Source organism: Leuciscus leuciscus (genome assembly GCF_965113295.1).
Source record: "Leuciscus leuciscus genome assembly, chromosome: 14".
In the NCBI taxonomy this organism is placed as follows: domain Eukaryota; kingdom Metazoa; phylum Chordata; class Actinopteri; order Cypriniformes; family Leuciscidae; genus Leuciscus; species Leuciscus leuciscus.
Window position 1 is genome coordinate 28,328,955 of NC_138738.1, and position 24,933 is coordinate 28,353,887.

The 24,933-nt window shown below is 40.3% G+C and overlaps 1 protein-coding gene across 8 annotated transcripts in view; it reads left to right on the plus strand.

Moving 5' to 3' along the window:
• The window catches only part of tns1a (tensin 1a), a 129,680-nt gene that overhangs the window by 66,920 nt on the left and 37,827 nt on the right, over positions 1–24,933 (plus strand). For 3 of the 8 annotated variants that reach the window (XM_082136684.1, XM_082136683.1, XM_082136686.1), the window contains one exon: positions 7,288–7,325. The exons of 1 other annotated variant lie outside the window; for it this stretch is intronic. In XM_082136684.1, the coding sequence (XP_081992810.1) occupies positions 7,288–7,325 (38 nt within the window). Of the gene's footprint in view, positions 1–6,280; positions 6,436–7,287; positions 7,326–24,933 lie in introns of all 8 variants that reach the window. 4 more of the 8 variants (XM_082136687.1, XM_082136688.1, XM_082136689.1 and 1 more) reach the window with 3 other exon arrangements.

Sequence of the window (24,933 nt, forward strand, 5' to 3'; positions counted from 1 at the left end):
GCACGCACGGCGTTTTACATTGGGTTCCCGTAGCGTAAGCTAGCTTACGCAACACGAGAGTACTCTCGTAAGAGAACGCTCTCGGTTACTAACGTAACCTCGGTTCTCTCTAGATGAGGGAACGAGTGTTGCGTGACCCTGCCGTGCTTGTGCTACTTCTGATTCGCTTCAGATTGAAAAACCAGAGAACAACCTCACGGGCCTGCTTTTATAGCCTGTAGCCACGCCCATTCTGGCGGGACGTGACGCGCACGGGCGCCCGCGCCCTCATTGGTGCTTCGTCACGAGCAGGTCCTGGATAGGTTGCAGCAGTTGCTGCTGAGCAACCAATAGGCGCGCGAGCCGCTCTGCCTAGGTCTGCTTATGCAGCAATGCGTTTTAAACTAATGCAAAAATTAAGGATAATTTTTTGGCTTCAGTATTCTCGAGAAAAGGGTTTTTCCCGTAGCGTAAGCTAGCTTACGCAACACTCGTTCCCTCATCTAGAGAGAACCGAGGTTACGTTAGTAACCGAGAGCGTTTTGTGCAAATGTAAGTTGTAATACTGTTTATTTTCTGTAGGCCTATCTATATCTGATTTATCTCATATTGGATGCATTTGGTTAAGAATTAACTCTGTAGTAAAGCGTCAGCTTCAGCGCACGCAGCTCAAACGGTAGTGCACGACTAATAATGACTATTGGGACTGTAATATTACATAACATTATAAAGAGAACAATATTGTAATAAAACATTGTGAATTATTTGGGTTTAGTTGCCGTGTCGCGTTGCTCCAGGAAGACCGCGTCCACAACATGAGTAGTTCTGAATGAATGGCACGTAACTTAGTTCAAGTTCACTTGTGCATGAATTTGCGTCATTTTGTGCAGATATAATTTGTAATATTATGTTTATTTTGAATATATCTGATTAATCTCATATAGGATGCGTTTCTTTTAGATAAATAACGTGCTAGCAAAGTGCTCCAGTTTAACGGTAGCAGATTCATTCAGCGCGTGCAGTTGTTCCAGGAAGAGCGCGTCCACAACAGTCACACATTCTAAGCGCATATGAGGCGGCGTTGGTGACACGTTGTATTAGTAGTTATATTTGATTATTAAATAATTAATTTAATTATCAATCACATCGAAACATTTTACAATCCTACTAGCCCTTTATTTATATTTAAAACCATTCTAATTGATTTGGTGAGGAACATAGCGTTTTGAGCAGCATTTGCAGACCCTGTCATGCTGTCATAGCCACTGCAGTAGACGCATATCGCAGTATTAAGGCTAACGATTAATCGATTAATTGATCGTTAATTTAAACGACGATCGATCATGGGAATTTGTGAAAATTGACATCCCTAATCCCTATATATAACACTTATATACGACAAAAATCGACTGAGTTATTTGAGTCTCTTTCGCACTGATAAGAAAAAAAAGCGAGGTTATCGCGGCGGCGCGATGGCCGACACTAGGGGGTTAAACATCATAGATCCAGGATCGGTTGTAACTCGCCGTCTTTTTTTTGGAACAAGGAAGTATGTGGAGTCAAAATCATCCCTCTGACTGAGGGGAGGAACTTTTGTAATGGCTCCTTTCTCCAATAATGAATGAATTTCTAGAGAAAGGGCCATTGAACTGGTTAAATCCACCGACGTCGAAAATGCAGGTTGTATCCACTGCTCAAAGTTGCCAGAACCCAGGGGTCGGACACTGAACTCCTCCAGTAATTTAGATGTTGAACAGAGAAGCGACCAACTACCGGCCCAAGATCATGAGGGTTTATGTTCTCTGCCTTTAGTACCTGCGAGGGGACATTTACATGGCCCACCCTGAGGTTGACTGTGAAATGGCTGATTACCCTGGGCCATTTTAGTCCCTCTATGTCGTGGTGGTGTCTGAAGTTGGGAAGCCATGTGGTGACGTAATTGCTGCTCCGAAATCAGGTAGCGCGGTTGAGCTGGAGCTGGTGGCATCCTAAAAGAAGGTGCCCATGGTGTCTGAGTTAGCTGTTGCATGGCTTCTGACAGTTTCATTATTTTCTCTAATACTTCAGAGACATTGGGCCCAAAAAGATGTCCCATTACAATCTGTACTTCTCTCAGGGTCTTTTTACAATCTTCAGGTAACTGTGCCTGTGCAAGCCATACTGCTGGGCTGTTAGGAGGGTTGCTGATAGTGTCCCAAGCTCACAAGTCACATGACCCATAGCCAATAGAGTAGTTTGTAGGAACTGAGGCACAGAAGGGTCCACATTTGAGGGCCAAGTCAATTAAAGTCAAGAGGCAGCTGGTATATGGTATTCTTTGCTTGAGTTATAAAAGCTAATGACTCATATGCCTTCTTCAGTAATATGTCAGTTCATCCACATTGTGCACTTGGTACATTGTCTCTTGGTGCTTCATCAGGAAATACCACCAATGCTGCTACTGTCTTGGGCACCTGCCCCACTTTTATTTATTTTAAACCACTGCTTTACCTTCAATGTAAAATACTTTATTTAACGTACTGCTTTAAACTCATTTGGCAACATGTTCCAGAGTTGGGAGCCCTTTACAGAAAAGGCTCTTTGCCCTTGTGTAGTTCTACGGAAATCAATCCAACAATTCCTATCTGCTGTACTCCTGGTGATTCTACTTGTATCATCCTGTCTCTTTATCAATTTAGTAATGCTTAGGAGAAGAATAAAGATTTAGTGGTAGTTGTACACTACATGGAATGTGTTGTAAAAGGGTGGAAACACCACAACGTCCTCTGTTAGTACCGTAGGAACAGTGAAAAACATGAGCCCGGAAAAAAACAATTGGTAGATTACATTTTTTGGTTTGGACCGAAATATTTATGACAAACACTCAAACACGTAATCACACGTAAAATGAATAAAAAACTAGCCTTTGGATAGTACCGTGTGGCATGCAATAACTTACATGACAGATGAAATCTTCGGTTAGGACCGAAATATTTATGATTGCGACAAACACTCAGAATCACACATAAAATGAATCAAAAACTGCCCTTCGGATAGCACCGCGTGGCATACAATAACCTACATGACAGTAATTATGCAATAAAAAGTAATCATGAGCGAGAAAGCGAAAGAGGCTGGGTAGCGAGCTACTGTCATGACGTGAGTTTGTTGTTATATTCTCTTGACCTATTTAGCTGGCGCTGTGATAATCCACTAGTGCTTAGCACTGCCTCTGGCGGTCAGGAGGAATGAAACTGCTCTCTTTGGGGGTCATTTTGGACTAATGCTGGGTACACACCAAAAGATTTTTTACATCTTATAAGATTTTCAAAATGTGACAGACCACAAACATGAGGACAAAAAATCCTAGATTTAAGCGTTTTGCTCCTATAGTGTGTGGTCTGCCATGATGTGACAAAGACAGCACACCACACACAAACAGATTTTCAACCAGAGTCTCGACTATGAACACAGGAAATCTCGCAAAATATCGTGAGACTTCAGAATAAGCATGACGGACGATATGCAGGAAGAAATTGCGATAGTGTTTGGAATGATTTTCACAGAAAATTCACGTGAAAAAAACATTGTACCTACCATTATATATAACCTTTTATACAGAAATATATTCATTCTTTATTGTCTTTATTTATTCTTTATTGGATTTATTGTCTCTTTAGAAAAAGTTATTTAATCCCTCTAGTCTTTTTTTTTTATTTTTTTTATTGATTTTAAGAATTATACAATTACAGTCAGGGGGGTACAAAGAGTAAAGCCGATAAACAAACATAAAAAGACATATACATAAACAGTGACAAACTTAAAAGTTAAAAAAAAATTGAAAATGTTTACAGATTGAAACGCACTTTGCAGCTTTCTTATTTTTCAAACCCAATATTGTGTTTAGGTATTGTAAAATTTCTGCTCTTAAAATGAAAAACAAAGGCATGTTTCCTCGAAATGTACACTTATGAATACTAAATCTTAACATTAAGCTTCCTGCAAGTGTGTGTGTGTGTGTGTGTGAGAGAGAATGACCGTGTCTTCCATCATCTCGCTTTCTGATTGGATATTGTTTCGTTTCACGTGATAATCTCCAGAGCGTGCGCGTGTTTGTCCTCGGAGTTCCCCCCACACATCAGGATTTCTGATCGTAAATATTAAACATGTTTAATATTTACGATTCGCGATCGGAGCGGCTCCGACGTTCTTCCGAGCAGGTTCGGACACTCTTAACACACCTCACACCAAGGGAAAATCTGATAAAATAATCTGTTAAACCATCAAGATAATCGGGACATAGCTAGGATTGTCGGAAGGGGAGAAATCGGCCCAAAATCAGCCCGATTATCTTTTGGTGTGTACCCAGCATAAGGCTTCTGCTGACTGAATAATTTATTTTTCCTGTTCAAATGTATCCTCTTGTTCAACACTCCATTTGCACTTATAATTAGAACTGTGAAGACATTTTGGCAGAACTTTCAGCTCTCCAGTGTCAACCTTGTGTCCTTGAACATTTCCTCCATTTCCATTAATATGCTTTTCGCTTCAGTCGTAGCTCGGCTCTTGGCAGAGTCTTGGTAGTACTGTGGCAAGAGTCTGGAGGTGCTTGTGGTCAACTTGTAGTCCCCACATAGTCTCACTGAATTGTCAGGCTTTAGTATGGGTACTATGGGTGCTGAGTTATTCATTGGCTCTATTATCATAGCATTGAAATCAGAGTTGTGAACAACTTACATAGTATGTTCCTCACTTCATCTGTGAGTGTTTTTTTTTTTTTTTCATGTACTAGCCTATGTGTGATGTGCTCTTTGCACTTTTCCTTGTTTGTCTGTCTTATGCACTGTTCTCCACCTTTAAACTCTGCAGCCTCCATTTTTGACTTGTATACCCTCAGTATGTCTTTTTGACACATTTATGTCATTTTATTTTTACTTAAAGAGTGACATGCGCACTACTGCTGCTGCTCAGCCTGACATCTGTAGCATGTTTTGCTTTGACCCCCTCTTTGCTTATAGCTTGGGCCAGGTTAAACCACAGTTTGTGCATCTTCATGGCACTTGGGTATCTGCATTTTGGGCCTGCAAATCCCTCACATTCTTGTTGACTGTCTCTATTTTTCTGTTTCTTACAATGACCTGTGGTCACTGTGGTAGTTGGATATTCCACAGACCAGCCTCTTTCTCTGTGCATTTCTGTTGATGTGTTTCCATAATTGCAGTTTACTTAGCATCTTTGCTTAACATATACTGTATATCCTTATATTCTGCATCTGAATTCTAACTAACAAAAGTGATTTCTGTCTTGCTGCATCAGTAATATTTATTTGACTCGATGTTGAATGGCATCTTGCTGCCTACCATGCTAGCCATCTTCTTTCCCTTTCTTAAAATCTTGACTTAACAATCAGTAAAGTTAATCTTTCTGCTCTAGAGACCTCCTCAGTTTATTCTTTTTTTTTTTTTTTTTTTCTTGATGGCATTTATATAATGATTTCAGACTTGAGGTTTCAGTCAGGATGTTCACTGAGAAGCTATCCCTTGCAAAAATATAGTGTTCTGACAAACTCTTGTGGCAATCTTATGGTGAACATTGCCACAAATTCATTTTTTTTTTTACATGTGAGCTTTGTGGCGAACAGTGTGCAGCAACTTTGCGGCTGACAGTTGCGGCAAGTCTATGGTGAATATGAGTGTAATACAAGTGCTTCTACTTTTTGGTGTAGATTCAAAGTATTTTTTATACCATTGAAGGATTGAATATATAAAACAGTTATCTCTTGACAAATACATAATCAAAAACAACAACAAAAAATCAAACACTATGTGCAATACTTCTAAAAATATTTGTCTTCAACATATAAAACATAATTCAAATTAAAAGCAATGGTTAGGTCTAATTCAATACATAATGTTAAATAACCAAGATAAACAATCAATATTACATTTTATCAATATATATATATATATATATATATATATATATATATATATATATATATATATATATATATATATATATATATATATATATATATATTAAACAGTATTATCATAACCTCAACCATTAAACACTATAAATTCATTCATTTACTTGTTTTTTATTCACATATCCTATAAAGCATGACTACTCCCCTACAGGTACGAGTTCACTTCTTTGTTGAAATCTGCATCTTTCATTTTCAGATTATCTGAAAATGAACTGAAAAAGAGAGTGAAACTAAACTGTATAATGGGGTGACGGAACATTAAGCATGTGTTATTCATTTCATTGCTCACTTTATTAATTTTAACTTAAATGCTGTTGATGTCTTGCCATACAGATCACATGATTCTTAAAGTCCCTCCATGAGTTTGTGAATGGTGAAGCCTGGGCCTTCATGCTGGAACCTCTCAAGAGTTGTTACAAGCCATGTTTTTAAGACTGCCAATGACTTCAGTATCAGGGGCAGGCTTCATTCTCTTTCAGGATCAACTGGTAAATAAATGAGTTTCTAAACAATCTATATATACAGCTGATACAGAATATGAGCATGACTATTCATCTAATCACATCTAACATTCTCAGCAGGCAGCATATTTACAGTCATTGAAATGAAAACCTCACTTACATAAGTAAATATAAAGTATGGGAGAAAAGAGGGACAGATTAAATATGACTTGAGATAGATAGATAGAATTGAGATAGATAGATAGATAGATAGATAGATAGATAGATAGATAGATAGATAGATAGATAGATAGATAGATAGATGGATGTTTCTTAACTAATTTGCTGTTTTGAATAAAAAAATCACTTACATGATTCATCTAGATCTGAAGAACTGTCACATTAGCAGAACTTCAGTCATATCTATTGACATAAAGTTCATGCTATTTTCATATTTTTGTCATTGATATAATTTGTTATGAAGTATAATTGCCTCACCTCAGAGAAACTCACTGCTTTTAGGTTGCTGCAGATTTGCCGCAAAGTACCCATAAGTTAGCCGCAAAGAAATGTTTTTGCAAGGGACATGCTATTTTTACTGTAAATAGTGTTACAGTATAAATAGTGGTAAATGCTGTTTGCACCAAACATACATAGCAACAAACATCTTGTTTGCATTAAATACAAATAGTGACATGCCATTCACATAAAGTGTTAATAGAAGTAATTAGCCATAGCCTATTTGCACCTGTCTTGTAGAACACAGATTAAATTATCTTTACAAAGCACTTTTGTAGTGTGAATTGGTACAGTAAGAGTAAATGATTGTATATTGAACTTTTAATCCAATAATTCTATGATCACATTTAATGCATTTTTTTTTCTTTTCTTTTCCTGCAGTGTGCAAGTTGTCCTGCCATAAGAAATGTGAGGTAAAGGTAAATCATGGACATATTTTTCATGTTTCTTTCTTTTCTTACTTTTAAAAGAGGACTTTTACAAAAGGATATCTTTGTATTCTCTTTTATATCTGTGTATCATGTTAGATTTTGACACACAATATTTTATTTTATGTGTTTTATTTAATTGACCTTTATTGACCTCTGTGTACATGTGTGTTAAAATCATCCTACTTTGCAGTGCCAAACGTATGAAACAAAGCAGTGTCTACACCTAGAAGCTTAACTACAGACAACCAACAAGAAATTGAACAGAATGTGCCTCATATCATAGCTTCATACGGTCACATTCATTCACAGAAGCTGTATGTGTTTTAAAACACCAATCAGGATTTACGTGTCAACATTTTTACTTACCAATACGGAAGCTCAAAATAAGCTGGTTATTTAAACCACTCGCACGCTGTATTTATCTGAGCATGTTTGCTGATACCACAAATGTGCAAATAAGAAATTTAACTGAGGGTTTAAGAATGTAAAGTGTAAAAAAACATCAGATTATAAGTACCCAGGATTAATTGTTAAATCCCATGTTATTAAGTATGAGCTGACAAAACATGATACAAGATGACCCAGGAACCCTGGGTGTGCAAAGCGCTAAAGTTACACTGTCATCTGTGTGTGGTAACATACCTAATAACCTAATATCGTGTGGGACCTCCTTTAAGCCCGCAAAACGAGCCACGCAGCGAGGCATTGATTCGACGAGTTGGCGATAGGTCTACTGGGGTATCTGGTACCAAAATGTTACCAGCAGGTCCTCCAGTTCCTTGTTCATTGCGGGGTGGTGGTGATGTAGTGCAAGCCCCCTTTTTCAAGTTGAACCACAAATGTTTAGATTGAGTTCATGTCAGGTGAATTTGGATGCCAAGGCATTAACAGTGGTTCCTCAAACCACTCCTTGACGAGTCCGGCAGAGTGGCATGGCACATTATTATTATTATTATTATTTTATTTTTATTTTTATTATTATATATATATATATTTTTTATAATAATTTTTAATTATCCTGTTAGTAAAAGCCATCACTGGCTGGGAACACAGTTTACATGAATGGATGAACTTGGTCCACAATGGTGGTCAGATACCAGACAGCTGTCAGGGATTGTACTATTGGGATAATGAGGCCTAAAGTATCCCAAGAAAACATCTTCTGCTCAACAGTGCCAACCACATTTGATATTTACTTATTATTACCCGCAATGCGCGCCATTTCTGAGATTGAAGTTCCGAGGCGCCATGCAATCTCAATTTGTACTTTATCAAACTCAAATTGGCAGCTTTTCCAATTCTGGCACCGAACACTCAAGCAGCATTTACTTTCATTGCAAGTGCCTCACTGAAAGCCATATATTTATATATATATTTTTAAAGAAAAGGTGAGAGAAGTTGAAATACATTTTTGTGATAATCAACATAATGCCAAAAATGACAAATTATTTGCTGCTATAATCAAATTTTTACAAGTTTTATTAGCATGTTTATAAAGTTAGCTTATTGCATTGCAAAAATACAAAAATATAACTTCAAAAAAATAAGGTAGACAGAATACAGTTTTAACTGAGGCCAAACTGTAGTTGTAATCAAAATTATTCAAAATTATTCAACCCCCTATTGCAAATCAGGTTTATTGGCAAAATGTACATACTTTCATCTGTTTGCAATGGACAAATCAAACAAAAGTAATTGAAATAGCTCAACACAATAAATGTTTCAAGTGGCTTCCCCAAATTCAACTGAAAATGCAACTTTTAATGACTCATTCTCCAATGATGCCCAAGCTTCAGCTTCCTCACTGACGGCATGATGTATTCTCCTAGGATTTCCTGATATACAGAAATGAATCCATCTTGCCTGCCACATGCTGCAAGTTTCCAGAGCCAGAGGATGCAAAGCAGCCCCAGAGCATCACCGAGCCACCTCCGTACTTAACTGAAGACAGAGTGTACTTTTCAGCAAATGCTTCATTCTTCTTTCTTGCAGACATACCGCTGATCCATAGGGTAGAAAAGTTCCAGTTTTGCTTCATTGCTCCACAGAACAGAATCCCAAAAGTTCTGTGGCTTATTTATATGATTTTGAGCACTTTTCCTGTGCTTTTGGGTCATCAGTGGTGTATGTCTTGAAGTTCTGGCTTGGAAACCATCTGCGTTTCGTACATGCCGTACTGTGCAAGCTGAAACCTCAGTGCCTGTTGCCACAAAGTCTTGTGACGGTCTTTTGCAGTCACTCAAGGGTTTTTCTGAACCTACCATCTCAGAAATCTGGTTACAGTCATTGATAGCTTCCCTTTTCTGCTCCGTCCAGGTAGTGTAACCACTGTTCTTTCAACTTTGAACTTGCACACTATGCTTCCAACAGTGTTTCTAGGAACATTTAGTGCCTTCCCTATCTTTTTGTATCCTGTTCCTTGTTTGTGAAGGGCAATGATATCCTTCTATTAACTTTTTGGACCATTCTTTTGGACATCTTTGCCATATTTCTAGCATGAAGTCAATCGTAACACTCAACAAACCTAGCCAGTTCAGGTATTTCATGTGTCATTGATTAGTTGCATCAGGTGTGCATGAGACAACACCTGTTTTGCAGATTTGTGCTGTTGTGGGGGATTCTATTCAGGGGGTGGAATCATTTTGAGACTGCAGAAGTCATTAAAAGTAACCACTTGAAACATTTGTTGTGTTGAGCTATTTCAATTACATTTGTTTGATTTGTTCATTGCAAACAGCTGAACGTCTGTACATTTTGCCAATAAACCTGATTTGCAAATGGGGGTTGAAAAACTGTTTTAAAAATTTTTAATGAAATATACTGAAACATTTGGCTCTGGTTGTTTTCAGACATTATTAATGTATGCATCAATATCAATGCAGTCAGCACGGGACCACATATTAAAACTTAATACATTAAGGTATTAATGGTAATTATGGAAATTAAATGACAAATAACAAAAACAGGCACAGTTTTGTTGACCAGACATGAATTACAATCTCTTCCCAATTAAAGAGGACTAAGAAAATGAAAAACATATTCCCCAAAAAAGTTCTATGAATGCTGTTGAAGGAATGTAGACTATGCAGTGACATTTTCCATGCAGAGAGAGGATGCAAATGTGAATGTGCTCATGGATGATGACAGTCGAGCTTGCATGATTCACAGTGTTACAACTGTACCGCGTTTCTACCTTACTTCTTGAAATCATTCAAATGTATTTGGTAGATGTATTGTTCCTCTATACTCCGTATTCAAGAACACAACTCTCAGGATGACAACAGATAACTTTTTTATCCCCACGTGGCCATAACCTTCCATTACATCTCCCCTTTTTAGATGAAAGTTTAACTGTTTTAACAGAACCTTAAAATAATGAAATACATTCAACAGTCTGGCTACTTAGTTATTTCACTCACTTAATTTACAACTTTACGAATTTATTCAAATCCTTTTCAAACTTAAAAGTGTAAACAGAGAAATTAACAGAAGACGGTACTTAACGGTAGTCCTTTTGTAGACTTTGTCTTAAAGTAACTGCAAGATTCAATAAATCAGAACATGGCTTTTCTAATAAACATTTCACTTTTCAAACAGAAAATTATGACCCTTTTTTTTTCTTATCCTCTGTGATGTGTATGCGTGTGTTTCATGTTCAAATGTCCAGTCTTTTAGGAGCCTTAGAAAGTCTCCCTGACCTAGTCATTGTCATGTCACCTGGAGGCACTGGAACTTCCCTGAGGTGTGAACGGTTGCATCGCAGCCATCCTCCTTCCAGGGTCTCTACCTCGTATGAGCGTGGTGTACTGTAGGTGCCGGACTAACAACAGTCTCTCTTGTGCATGTGGGTTTGATCCACACGTGCTGTCCATGCTGGAGATGTGGTAAGGTTTGAGTACGGTGTCTCTGGTTGAACGGTCGTTGCTGTTTCAGTTTCAACACTGTGTCCTTTTCTCTGAACCTCTCAAGATCAGGCCACTGTGGTTGTAACTGCTCCGGTGACACAGGGACTGGTGTTCTGCTGTGCGCCAATTGAGTGGCCCTGTAGACCAGCAGAGCTTTGTGGAAATCTCCCTCTTTGACCAAAAGAGACTTCACAGTTCTGACGGCCCGTTCAGCCTCCCCATTGCTGCAGGGGTAACGGGGGCTGCTTGTCACATGGGCAAAGTCATAATCCCGTGCAAACTGAGCGAATTCATGACAGGAGAATTGCGGACCATTGTCCGTGACAAGCACTTCTGGGCATCCATAGCTGGCAAACACAGCTTTAAGTCTTGCAATAGTCTGTTTTGCTGATGTGCTGCCAGGTAGGGAGCAAACTTCAATATAGCGAGAGAAGTAGTCTATCATGACTAAATAGTTCCCATTCTGCCACTGGAAGAGATCAACTGCAACCCTCTACCATGGTCTGCTTGGTAGTTCTGTTGTGAGCAGAGGCTCGACTGGTGTTTGAGCAAATCTCACATCTCTCGACCATTTGCTTTACAGCAGACGTGATGCCTGGCCACCAGACTGATTCTCTGGCCCTTGTTTTGGCATTTGTTGATACCTTGATGTCCCAGGTGCAGTCTCTGCAGGATGTCAGGTCTCATGCACTAAGGGATTATAAGTCTCTCTCCTTTCATGAGCAGTCCTCTTCCTTCATGCAAAACTGACCTATTGGGCCAGTAGGGTAGCAGCTGCTCATGCACATCTCGTCTATGTCCCGGCCATCCAGTTGCAATGTATCGGCTGAGACGTTGGCAGGTGTTATCTGAGGTTTGTGCACTCTTAATCTGTTCCAGCTTTGTCAGTGTGGCTGGCAGGCTTTCTACTACGCTGTCCAGGTAAGCTTTGTATTATTTTTCCAGTTCTTGCTCCGCCTCTGTGGCTGCGGCTGGAAGAGGCGCTCTGGACAGGGTGTCAGCTGTTATCAGATTTTTATCTGGGACATGGATGATGTCGAAGTTGAATCTGAGCAGCCTGAGTCTGAATCTGATAATCCTCGGCGGGAGGTCATCTAGTGATCTGGACTTCAGGAGTGTTATGAGTGGCTTGTGATCAGTTCTTATGGTAAAGTCCAGTCCACTCAAGTATCCTCGCAAGTGATCACATGCCCAGGTCACAGGCAAAGCCTCCTTTTCGATCTGGGCATATCTTGATTCGGCTTTGTTCAGACTTCTAGAAATGAAGATGACAGGTCTCCACTCTCCGTCTGTCTGTTGTCAGGTGTCAGGACACCTCCAAGTCCATATGAAGAAGCATCTGCCGATACCATAGTTTCGTGATTTGGGCTATACTGGGCTAACACAGTGTCTGATCCCAATTCTTTTTTTGTCTCCAGGAACTTTTTCTGTTGGGGTGCTCCCCATGTCCAGCTGTTCTCTGTCTTCAGCAGGTCACGAATGGGCTTTGTCAGATCTGGCAGGCGTGGCGAAAATTTGCCTACAAAGTTCACCATGCCCATGAAACGGCAAACATCCGCCACATCCTTTGGCTCTGGCATCTCAAGGATTGCCTTTATTTTACCCGGGTCTGCTCTGATGCCCTGAGAATTTATGACATGACCCAGGAAACAGATCTCTGTCAGGGCAAACTGGCATTTCTCATTCAGAGTGAGCCCAGCCTCTCTGAATTTCTGTAGCACCCTGTGCAGCCTGTCGTTATGCTCCGCCCGGTCTCTTCCTATAACCAGGACATCATCAGCGTGACATAGGACTCCGTCAACGCCATCAATCAGCTGAGAAATCCTATTTTGGAAGTGTTCGGGCGCCGATGATATACCAAAAGGTAACCTTTTGAAGTAGTAGCGGCCCTCTGATGAGTCTTTGTGGAGTGGTACCTGCCAGAAGCCTGATGTCGCGTCGAGCTTTGTGAAGACTCTGGCTCCTTCCAGCTTGGCCAGTGTCTCATCCACTGCCGGTAAGATGTGTCTCTCTCTGATGACGCTCTCGTTCAGATGGGTTAAAGTCCACGCAAATGCAAATTTTCCCTGATGTTTTCCCTGACCATTCAGTCGGTTCTTCAACACGGGGCTATGACCCCCATCTTCTCCATCCGGTCTAGTTCCTCTTTGACTTTGGCCCGGAGAGGGATGGCCACACGTCGTGGGGCCGAGAGGGCATAGGGTGCCACGTTGTCTCTCAGCTTAATTTTATACTCCCCCTTAAGGTTACCCAGCCCTTTAAATACCTCTGGGTAAGTTGAGCGGAAGTGTTTTTCTGCGTCGTCAATGCTATTGAGCTGAGGGATCATCTGTAGTCTGCGGATAGCTGGGAGCCCCAATAAGGGTGTGGTCAGGTCCTTCACAATGAACCCCTCCTCTTCAATCTTTCTGTCCCCTCTCTGAATGACCGCATACACTTGCCCTTTTACATCCAGAGGTTGGTTGGCGGGGCCCAGCAGGGGTCTACACAGCACTGAGTGTCTGCCATATCTATCCTGTTTGAATTCTGTTTCTGGGATAGCAGTCACAGATGCACATGTGTCCACTTTAAAGCACATTTATGGTAAGTATTTCAGTCCATCTAGATAACTGTGGATAGTCAACAGCAACAAGATAAGCCGCCTCATCCTCTTCAGTTGAATCCATCTTTTGAGCTGCCGCAAAAGCAAAGTGTCCCCTCTTTTTACATTTTCTACACTCAACATCTTTTGCTGGGCATTCAGTCCATGAATGTTTTGGGGTTTACCACACTTCCCACACTGTTTTGGCTTGGAGGAGGTACGCTGAGGCTGAGAATGGCTTCCGCGTTGAAAAGATTTATTTATATGAGCCTGTCTCTTACTGTTATTAGACCGTGCATCTATTTGTCCTGGTGAATCAGCTAACCACAGAACAGCTTGTTGCTTTTTCACTTCCTCGTGCTGCCTCACTTGAACTATAGCTGTAGCTAAATCCAAATTTGGGGTTGAGCTGCAGTTTTTCAGACAATTTAGCATCACACATGCCGACAACAATCCTATCTCGGATCACGCCATATTTACAATGTTCAGCTAGTTTGTGCACTGCGGGGATAAAGTTTTCTGCAGATTCGCCGACGTCTTGACATTGTTTATTAAACTTGGCTCATTCATAAATTACATAAACTATGCACTCCTACAAAATGTTCATCAAAGGCCTTTTTTACCTCATCAAAGTCATTTTCTTTCTCTTCTGTCAACTGCAGTGAGCTCAGAATATCATCAGCCTTATCACCCATTGTATAGATGAGAGAATTCACCTGGTATGAGCCGTATTTTTCTTTCAATCCAGACGCAATTTTGAAGCGTTCAAACCTTTTAATCCATGTGGGCCACAAGCTTGGCTCGAAGTCGAATGGTCCCGGTGGTGTGATAGTAAATATGTGGTCCATGCTGTGTGCTTTTAGCTTGCCGCTTGCTTGTTGTTAGCTCTCACCGACTCGCTCTTTCTCTTGCTCCACAGGTCCCTCGTTCTCACTCTCCACACCATTAAAACTGCTCTGACTTCTTGTCTGTGCCACTAGACTCTGTCTGTCGTGGGTTATCCGTTTTTGACACCATGTATTGTTCCTCTATACTCCGTATTCAAGGACACAACTCTCAGGATGACATCAGATAACTTTTTTTATTCTTCTCTCTGTATTTTCTCTCACCCCTTAACCCTCTACTGCAAGATAAAATTGACCATGGATTGGAAACCATAAAGGTACACTTATTCTTTACCAGACTTAATGTGCACAAATGAGCAGTGCCACCAGGAATATGCATCTTTTTCAAAGATCCCTGGAAAAGAACAATTGAGAGATAAATATTTTAGGTGTTGGTAGAAGTATATTGTTTGTATTTTGAACTTGTTCTTGTCTTGGTACTTGCATACAAGTCAATGACAACAGTTTCATGTATTTTTTTTAAGTCTCATGCATTTTATTGTTATGTCTTTGATGTGAATGATCTGAATGTGTTATTTACTGTTTTGATGTATATTTATTGCTCTTTTTTCAACAAATTGATTAAAGAAAAGCAGACTTGGATCTGGTAAAAACATTAGTTTTAAGGAAGAATACTTTTTATAATGCATTTGCAAGTTATCTGCTCTGTTTGTAGGACATCAGAGATCCAGATGCTATTCAGTTTAAAGAGAAACCATGTTATGTACTTACCTTCATGTCATTCTAAACCCATATGTCATTATTTTTCAAGTTCATTAGGTTACAGTGGAACACAAAAAGGGCATTTTAAAATCATTTTAACTGAGCTTTTCTACGATGACAGATCATAGTGACCATACTGTATCTGTCCAGCTCCAAAAGGACAAAAACACCAAAAAGTATCCAAGTTTTCCATACAACCCATGCACTATATTTAACCCTCTACCGCACGCATTATGATAGACCTATAGAAAAAAAATTTACTCTTTTTCTTTTCTTAGAATGGCTTAACTTGAAGTGCTGTAAAAAAAGATTTAGAAAAAATATAGTTTTAAGGTACTTTATGATATTTTGCCATATGGCAACAACATACAATTAGATTTTTTTCCATAATACAAATACCTTGGCAGTCCTTAACATGTCATGATTCCTGTCTTGTGTTCCCCTTGTCTTGTGTGGACTTTTGTTATTTCCTGTTCTGTGCCATGTTTTGTAGCTGTTTCATGTTCCGGTGTTTGCCCTGGATTACCTTTTTGATTTATTAAAGTCGTGCTTGCCTGTGGATTCTCTCGCCGCTTCGCCCTTGCCTATACGTTACAGATATGAAACAAAGTCTCAGATTTATGTCCATTTTCTTACAAAATTCAAAACCATAAATACAGTTTTGGCGCTGTGGCGTGAGATTGCTCTGGCGCAGCTCAGCTCAAGAGATATTTCATATAACTTTATTATTATAAATAATTATATATACTAAATAAAAGTGTAATTTAAGAGTTTGTATACAAATCAGTTCATTTTTACCTTCAATATTATAGTAGGCTAATGAAGCCTAGTAGGCTACAACTGACTCCTATAGTTTACAGCATTAGTTAAGAGATTTGTTTTCCTTGAGAAAATTTACCATGTAATGTACTTGATATCCAGAATAATCAATATTGAATCGAATCGAATCCGAATCGAAAGCGAATCAAATTGCAAGCTTGTGAATCGAAATCGATTCGAATTGTGGTATTTGCGTCAATACCCAGCCCTATTATTAACGTTAGATCCATCAGCATGAAGACAAGTTCCACTCTCATTTACTGCGTCATCAATCTACGCCTTTGTTATTGTAAGAGGTTAGTGACCCCTAGTGGCGAAAAAAATTATTATTATTTATCTACTTGGCAGAATGTCTTCAAAAAATACTCCGTTGTCGCAGGACAAAAACACTGTCTCAGTATGGACGAAACAGTCTACCACTCTTAACTGCAATATGTTACTCTTTTTACTAACTAGAAAACAAATTTCTTGTCAAATTAGAATGATATGTTAAGTTTTACCCACAATTTTCTAAAGATATGTCCAGATGTGCATTTCATCTCGACTTTATTATTAAAATAAAACAACAATCTGGAAAAAAGGTGGACAGAAGAACAGTCTGAATTAACTAAAGTGTAAAATGATGCATGGCAATACATTTGCAATAACATAGGTGTCACGTGTCAGTGTATGTTTGGACTTTCAGTTTGTGTTTTAATTTGTTCCTGTTTTCCTTTGCTCTTTTCCTGCCACTCCTTCGTTTCCATGGTTACTGTCATTATCAGTTCAGTTGTATCACCTGTTTAGTCATCATCATCATCTGAATCACCTGTGTTCTGTTCATCAGTGTAATCTGTGTTTGTATTGAAGTTCTGTCTGTTCTGTCAGTCTTTGTCTGATTGCTGTTATATTTAGTGTTTTGCTACCTGTTCTGCTGTCCTGTGTTTAATTACATTAAACCTTTGTTTTTGGAACAATTTCCTCGTCTCCGTCTGCCTTCCTGCAACTACCCATGAAAGAAGATTGGAACAGCCCATATGGACGACAGGGCTATATTTGTTGCCATTGCTCAAGAGAGCACAGAATTTTTCTCCTTCGTGGTGAACTTTGTTCGTCGAGCCGTCACTCGCCCCCTTGACGATGAAACCCTAAAGCTGCTCTTCTGGATCGGGGGCCAATTTCCACCAGGCCACCGACCTCCCAAACACTGATGGCCTGAACTGGAGGGAAGCCATCAGCAGGTGTTTGCTGTGCATTGTGTCCCGATCCAGAGAACAACCATCATCACCAGCAGCTGCCGAGACCACCCTTCCAGAGTATCGTCCCGCCAAGACTACCCTTATAGAGCTTCTTCACGTCATGCCTGTCGAGCACTCAGCAAAGATTTCTGTTCCTGTTCTGTTCCTGTTCCCAGAGCCTGAATCTGTCCCAGAGCCTGAATCTGTCCCAGAGCCTGAATCTGTTCCTGAGCCTGAATCTGAGCCTGAGTCTGTTCCAGAACCTGTTCCTGAACTCCCACCCAGCCTCCCTCTCCCACCCCTATTCCACCATCAGGGATGTGGGGTCGCCATGGGTCTGCCAGTCTCCAGCTCCATCATGGTCTGTGAATCCCCGGCCTCCGCCTCCGGCCTCCGTGACCAGGACTCCACCTCGGCCCGTCGGTCCATTAGCTCTACCTTGGCTCCCACCTCCCTCATCTCCACCGTGGTCCATCAGTCCACCAGCTCCGCCGGGCTCCCTCGTCCCTCCGGCTTCGCCTTGGTCGTTCGTCGGCCTGCCCTCGCCTCAGGACTACACTCATTTGGCTTTGCCTCATCCCTCTGGCTCTGTTGGGCTCCTCACTCCCTCCAGCTCCACCTTGGTCCTCAGTCGCTCCGGCTCCAACGCGGCCTTCTTGATCCACGCCTGCGCCTCAGTAGCCAGAGCCATCGGCATCGCAATGTCCCTCGGGATCCTCAGCAGCGCCTTGGCTCGTCGGCTCTCCGCCTTCATCCGGGTATCCTCTTCCACCTGCTCCGCCTACGTCAGTAGGCCTCCTGGAGTCGCCTGCCCTGCCTCTGCCCTGGCCTCCTGCACAGCCTGCTCCACCCTGGCCTCCTGCAATGTCTGCTCCGCCCTGGTCCCTCCTGCCTTCTGTCTGCCCTTCACCTTCTCTTCATCCTCTTCCTGAGCCCCCTCCATCCCTCCCTCCGCAGTTGGTCTATCTACGGCGCGAGGTCGCGCCTTCCAGGAGGGGGAGGTACTGTCACGTGTCAGTGTGTGTTTGGACTTTCAGTTTGTTTTGATTTGTTCCTGTTTTCCTTTGTTCTCCCGCCACTCCTTCATTTCCATGATTACTGTCATTCAGTTAAGTTATATCACCTGTTTAGTCATCATCTGTATCACCTGTGTTCTGTTAATCAGTGTAATCTGTGTTTGTATTTAAGTTCTGTCAGGGTGCTTTCACACTTGGTTCGATTGCCTGTTCCGAACCCGAGTTCGATTGCTCCCCCCTCCCCCCGCCCCCGATGGACTGTGTTCACATTATATTACTTGTATCCGAACCGCGGTGCGCTTACGTCATCAAGCTGCAGCTGGCGCGTACTCGTGTTGCTTGGTAACCGCTATGAAAAGGCGTCAAAATGGATAGAATTGCTCGCTTCACATTTGTTCTTCTTTTTTTTGAACCTTTGGTTTTGTTTGCAAAGAAAAGATACAGAAACATACTTGCGTCTGTCTGCCGCAAAAGTATTATAACCGTTCCAAAGACAGCGGGATGTACGCCCACCCGCCGAAGACAATTTTTGTGGAGGCAAGCAGAAATCATCTCTCTGCTTGCAGTGCGTCAATCCCGCTTTTCGTCAAGGTAAGTGTATATAGACCCTTTTACAGTTGTTAAACACACACGCACGCAGGCACGCACCAGATTATACGTCATCAATAGCGGTTCACTTCCGCGATTTGGTACGATTGCGTTCATATCAGCAGCGAACCGTACCCGAGTTCACATGAACCGTACCCCAGACCACCTTTTTAAGCGGACTCGAGTACGGTTCGCGGGTGCGCACCCGAGTTCGGAAAACAGCGTTCACATCATCCAAACGAACCGAACTCTGACGTCATTCGAACCCGGGTGCGCACCAAAAGTGCGAGTGTGAAAGCGCCCTCAGTCTTCGTCTGATCTCCGTTATATTTAGTGTGTGTTGCTACCTGTTCTGCTGTCCTGTTAATTACCTTAAACCTTCGTTTTTGGAAATATATCCACGTCTGCCTTCCTGCAACCACCCGAGACAATAGGGGCATTATTGAACTCCATAATCAGTTTACATGTTCACGTACTGTACATTAAAGAAAAAAATGTAATCTGCAGTTTAATATTGTAAGTAGATTAGACATGTAGGTTATGCCTATATATATAAAAAAAAAAAAACAGAACTGGGTTAGAATTGTAGCAGTTCCTGTTCCATCATCCCAAATTCAATAGGTTTTGGTTAAATGTCTGAAATAAGGTCTGTGTGTAATGTTCAGGCAGGGAAGAGGTGAGGATGTAATTCCAGCTTTTTAGTCACACAAAAAAGAATTCAAGAAGAAAACCACACTAACTTCACATACACACAAGCCGCGTTTCCACTGAAATTACAATTTGTCCTAGGAACTTGTTTTCCCCCCAGACTATGGGACGAATATAGTATCAAAATGATTAACACGTGCAAGCACAATTATCCATGAACTTGGTAAATGTTGCAGATATGTTTTACTATCCACAACTAAATGTCTTTCAACTTGTGTGTGCAAAATTCAATGAATGTGTAGCAATTTGTATAAATATGTTTTCTTTTGTATTAGTGTATCATAATTTGCACATGCAACAAAGATGATGTGCATGTGTGGATCAGGTGACATGCGTGCATTCATTGACGTCTTTTCTGAGTCAATCTCATTTGATTAATTTGGATTTTGAGACTTTCATTTTGCAGTTTTTAAGCATTTCACAACCCACACACAAACAACTGCAAATGAATAGGCCTGATGCTAATTATTAATGTGTGCACAACAACCCATCTATTTGACAAATTCACAAATGTGCGTCACTACATTTAAACTAATACAATACAACTTGTGTGTGCAAAATCCAGAATCACATGAATGTGCAGCATTTTGGACAAATAGAGACATAGTTGTTAATACAAAACCTCGATTTTGTTAGCCGGGATGCCAGCCAAACTTAGCCCCACCCACATCATTTTTAGGTCGGGAAGTTCGGTCTGGACTTGATCCGTTGTGGTGCTATTATGCCCAAACAAAAGCTGTTCGGACCAAGCAAATGATCAGGGCGGGCTTTATACGATGATGGACAGATGATCAACAGTAACATAATCATCCACGTCACCAAAAAGCGCTTGGGTTGAATCCGTTTACAACAAAGATGACTGCCGCTGGAGAACTGAGATTTCACAAGTTCACACTAGGCCTGTCGCGATAATTAAATAACCGTCTGATCGCGATTATTTGATCTAACCGCGATTGTTTCAGACAACCGCGATTATTGCACTCTTTTATAGGCCTACGGCACAAGGGGGAGTCATGGACCAAAATAAATAGACAAGCACTAATTACGTTTTCCAGCAATATATTCAAAGTCATCTGAAGCCATTCCATAGCTTAATGTGAGGGACAGTATTTACATTGTTAAATTAAAGTTCACAAACTCGTCTGCAGCTGTCAATCAGTCCGTTCAGCATTCAAACTCTGCAGCTGTCAATCATTCCGTTCAGCATTCAAACAGCGCGCGTCGTCCGGTTACGACAGGATACACGGTAAAACTTTCTCCAATGTGACATTGACGTTATAATGCTTGATCTGTAGATAAAGGGCTGTGGATTTGCATAAAATGACTTTATTTTGCTGGAGTTTTTTGCTGTTTCTAAATGACTCGCTTGCTACCGTGTGCCTACACAGCACAAGGACTATGAATTGGCATCAGACGCACAATAACTGGAGTTTAAAACTGTTAAGAAACAAATGATCAATAAACTGTTGCCCTCGACATTTCTTCGCTTTGTGCCGTGAACTTTTAAATGCGCACTTGTGCAGCGCTGCTCACTGTGACTCCATGTTGTTTTGAGCACATCATTCTGCACCCGCGATGCGCATACGCGCTTTGTTCCGCTCTGTTTTGAAGCGTATCATATTATCATGGTTTGTGCACATTTGTTTTTGTTAACATGTTTAGATTTTTTATTTTTTATTAAATTACTGTGCAGATGTTTTCAAAAATTACTTTTTGCTGCTGATTTATACACTCACTAAGTTTAATAAACTAATTGTCATAGCTATTGAATATATTTATTTAATATTTAAAGGTGTTAACTGTAATCTTAGGATTAAATTCATCACAATTATTTAATGAATGAAGCACAAAGCCCTTAAACAGACAATTAATCGGCATAATCGCCAAAGCCCTAACACAGACAATTAATCGGCATAACCGCAATTATTTTTTAGTCAATTAATCGTCAGCCAAATTTCATAATCGTGACAGGCCTAGTTCACACTTACAAATAAGTCAGATAGAATAAATGCATATTTGGCGTGCTGTCCGAGGAGAGGGCTCCGGGCTCGGTACACGGTGCCCCGTATTCCTGGCTGTGGAAGAACAAGCCAAGAGTGAGTGGAGGGATGCTGAAAACTGTCAAGGAATGTTAGGTGAGTTGGCAGAGTGAATAAATATATGCTTCCTCTCATACTGATAGGGTAGACCTGGTAATTGTTTGATGACAAGTTGATTGGATTGATTATTTGAACGTGCTCCTCCCGAACTTTGTTTATAAAACATCATGTGTAGTTATATAAGATATCGACAGTTTTAAAAGAGGAACAGAGAACCACGATCAAGGCATTTGTCGATCGGAACCATGAATGAAAAACATATGTCACTTACTCTGTTGCTCTGATTGGTTGTAGGTCTATCCAATTGAGTGCAGAGGCATTTTCTTTCCTGGTTCGGTTGAAACACACCCCTTAATCACAGCCCAATGGGAGCAGTATCAGACTCACATTCTGACTAGAATCTGAGTATGACGGCGTCAGGTTACGATTTTGTGTTAATGTAGGTCAGAATTTGTGCATGCAACAAGATGTGCATTTGTGGATCAGGTGACGCGTGCATCATGCGTCGATCCTATTTGATTCATTTGGATTTTGAGACTTTCATTTCGCCGGTTTAGTCTTGCATGATCCACACACAGCTGTCTGAGAAAACCTGCTACCACTAGATGGCAGTAGCTGCTAAAACAGACAACGGCAGCGTAATCAAGCGTTCTTCCCCATTTAAGACGCTTAATGTGGATTAAGCAAGTGATATTGAAGCACCAAATTTAGTACACAATATAGGCCTACCATATTAATAAAGCATACTTTGTAGAAGCAAACAGATTAAATCAGATTGTGAACAACACCCATAGAAAACCATTATAAAACGCTTAACGTGCAATAACGCGTAGCATGTTCAATAAGGTGTATAGGCTAGTTTTAATATCACCGTCTTACTGCATTAACGTTAAGCTTTTTCTTTATAATATTCTCTATGGGAGGAAAACTATACACAGACAATAGTACAGTAGGCTATACATCTATTTTCAGTTTCAACTAAACCAGCGAAATGAAAGTCTCAAAATCCAAATGAATCAAATCGGATCGACCCAGAAACGAGTCACCTGATCCACAAATGCACATCTTACTTGTTGCATGCACAGATTGTGACCTACATCAATACAAAATCAAAGTTTTGTATTAACAACTATGTTTCTATTTGTACAAAATGCTACACATTCATGTGATTCTGGATTTTGCACACACAAGTTGTAGCCTATTAGTTTAATGTAGTGACGCACATTTGTCAATTTGGTAGTTGTGCACACATTAATAATTAGCACCAGGATATATTCATTTGTAGTTGTTTGTGTGTGGGTTGTGAAATGCTTAAAACCCGCAAAATGAAAGTCTCAAAATCCAAATGAATCACATTAGATTGACTCAGAAAAGATGTCAATGAATGCACACGTGTCACCTGATCCACACATGCACATTTTCTTTATTGCATACGCAAATAATGATATACTAATACAAAAGAAAACATTTGTATTCACAAAAATGTCTCTATTTGTACAAATTGCTACACATACATTTAATTTTGAATTTTGCAGACACAAGTTGAAAGGCATTTGGTTGTGGATAGTAAAACATATCTGCAACATTTATCAAGTTCATGGATAATTGTGCTTGCACGTGTTAATCATTTTGATACTATATTCATCACATATTGGACTGGGCGCTACTTTACAGATCCCGCTGGATTTCATCCTCTGAATTTGAGTTTAATAAAGCCTGAACCTCGTCGTCGGTCCATGAATCGAGGCTTTCACAGCCACGTGTTTAAAATCACACTCTTGAAAACTTTTCTAACTTTTATTTCTTTATAAAGACTGAAAGTGTTGTCAGAAGTTTAGTAATGGTGATGTGATCGTCTTGTAGTCCGTTTATAGCCTATGTTAGCTTTTCACTTCTGGTGATTGTATTTAGGCTTCAAAATTTGTAAAAGTTGTGTGAGAAGATTTTCATGATGTACAAAATGTGTAAGATCATAAACTTTTGTTGGTCACAGAGATCCTATTAGGATTTTGCAGAGGGAACCAGGGTGATGCTAACTGTTGTAACAAAATTTGGTAGAATTTCATAATATAGAAATATTGGATTAATTTTTCATTAAATTATGCTTTTGTAAAAGCAGCAGTATTTTAAAAGCATCTATTTTATGAAAGAATGTGATTACGTAATTAGCTTTTGCTAATTACAAGAAGTGAGAGTTGAATCACTTAAAGGGTTAGTTGAAAATTCTGTCAGTAATTACTCACCCTCATGTTGTTCCAACCCCGTAATCTTCAGAACACAAATTAAGATATTTTTGATTAAATCTGAGAGCTGGATCACTCCTCCATAGGCTTCTATGGGATCGAAACTTGCCGGCCCAGAAAGTTAGAAAAGACAATGTTTAAAATGGTCCAAGGGACTACAGTGGCTCAACCATAAGTTTATCAAGCACGAGAATACTTTTTGTGCGCAAAACCGAGAATACTTTTTGTCTGTGTGGGCCTCTGACTGAGTTCATGTAACAGCACAGCACTTCTGTGTTGTACGTCAGCACGTAGGCTCACTATTGGCCGACGTTGGTCATGTGTGTGATGTGTGTGACGTACAACACAGAAGCGCTGCGAACTCACTCAGAGGCCCACACAGAGGAAAATGAATAGTTGAATAAAGTCGTTATTTTTGTTTGTTTTTTTGCGTACAAAAAGTATTCTCGTCGCTTGATAAACTAATGGTTGAGCCACTGTTGTCACTTGGACTTTTTTAAACATTGTCTTTTCTAACTTTCTGCGCCGGCAAGTTTCGATCCCATAGAAGCCTATGGAGCAGTGATCCAGCTCTCAGATTTAATACAAAATATCTTAATTTGCGTTCCAGAGATGAACAAAAGTCTTACAGAGTTGGAACAACATGAGGGTGAGTAATTACTAACAGAATTTGCATTTTTGGGTGAACTAACCCTTTAACACACTGTTTCCCTGTGCCCCTTCACTGCTACCACCTATTCTTATCTACATTCAAGGCAACGCTTTTGTGATCTCAGATGGGCCTACTGTTTTGCACTGTTATGATTCATTTAG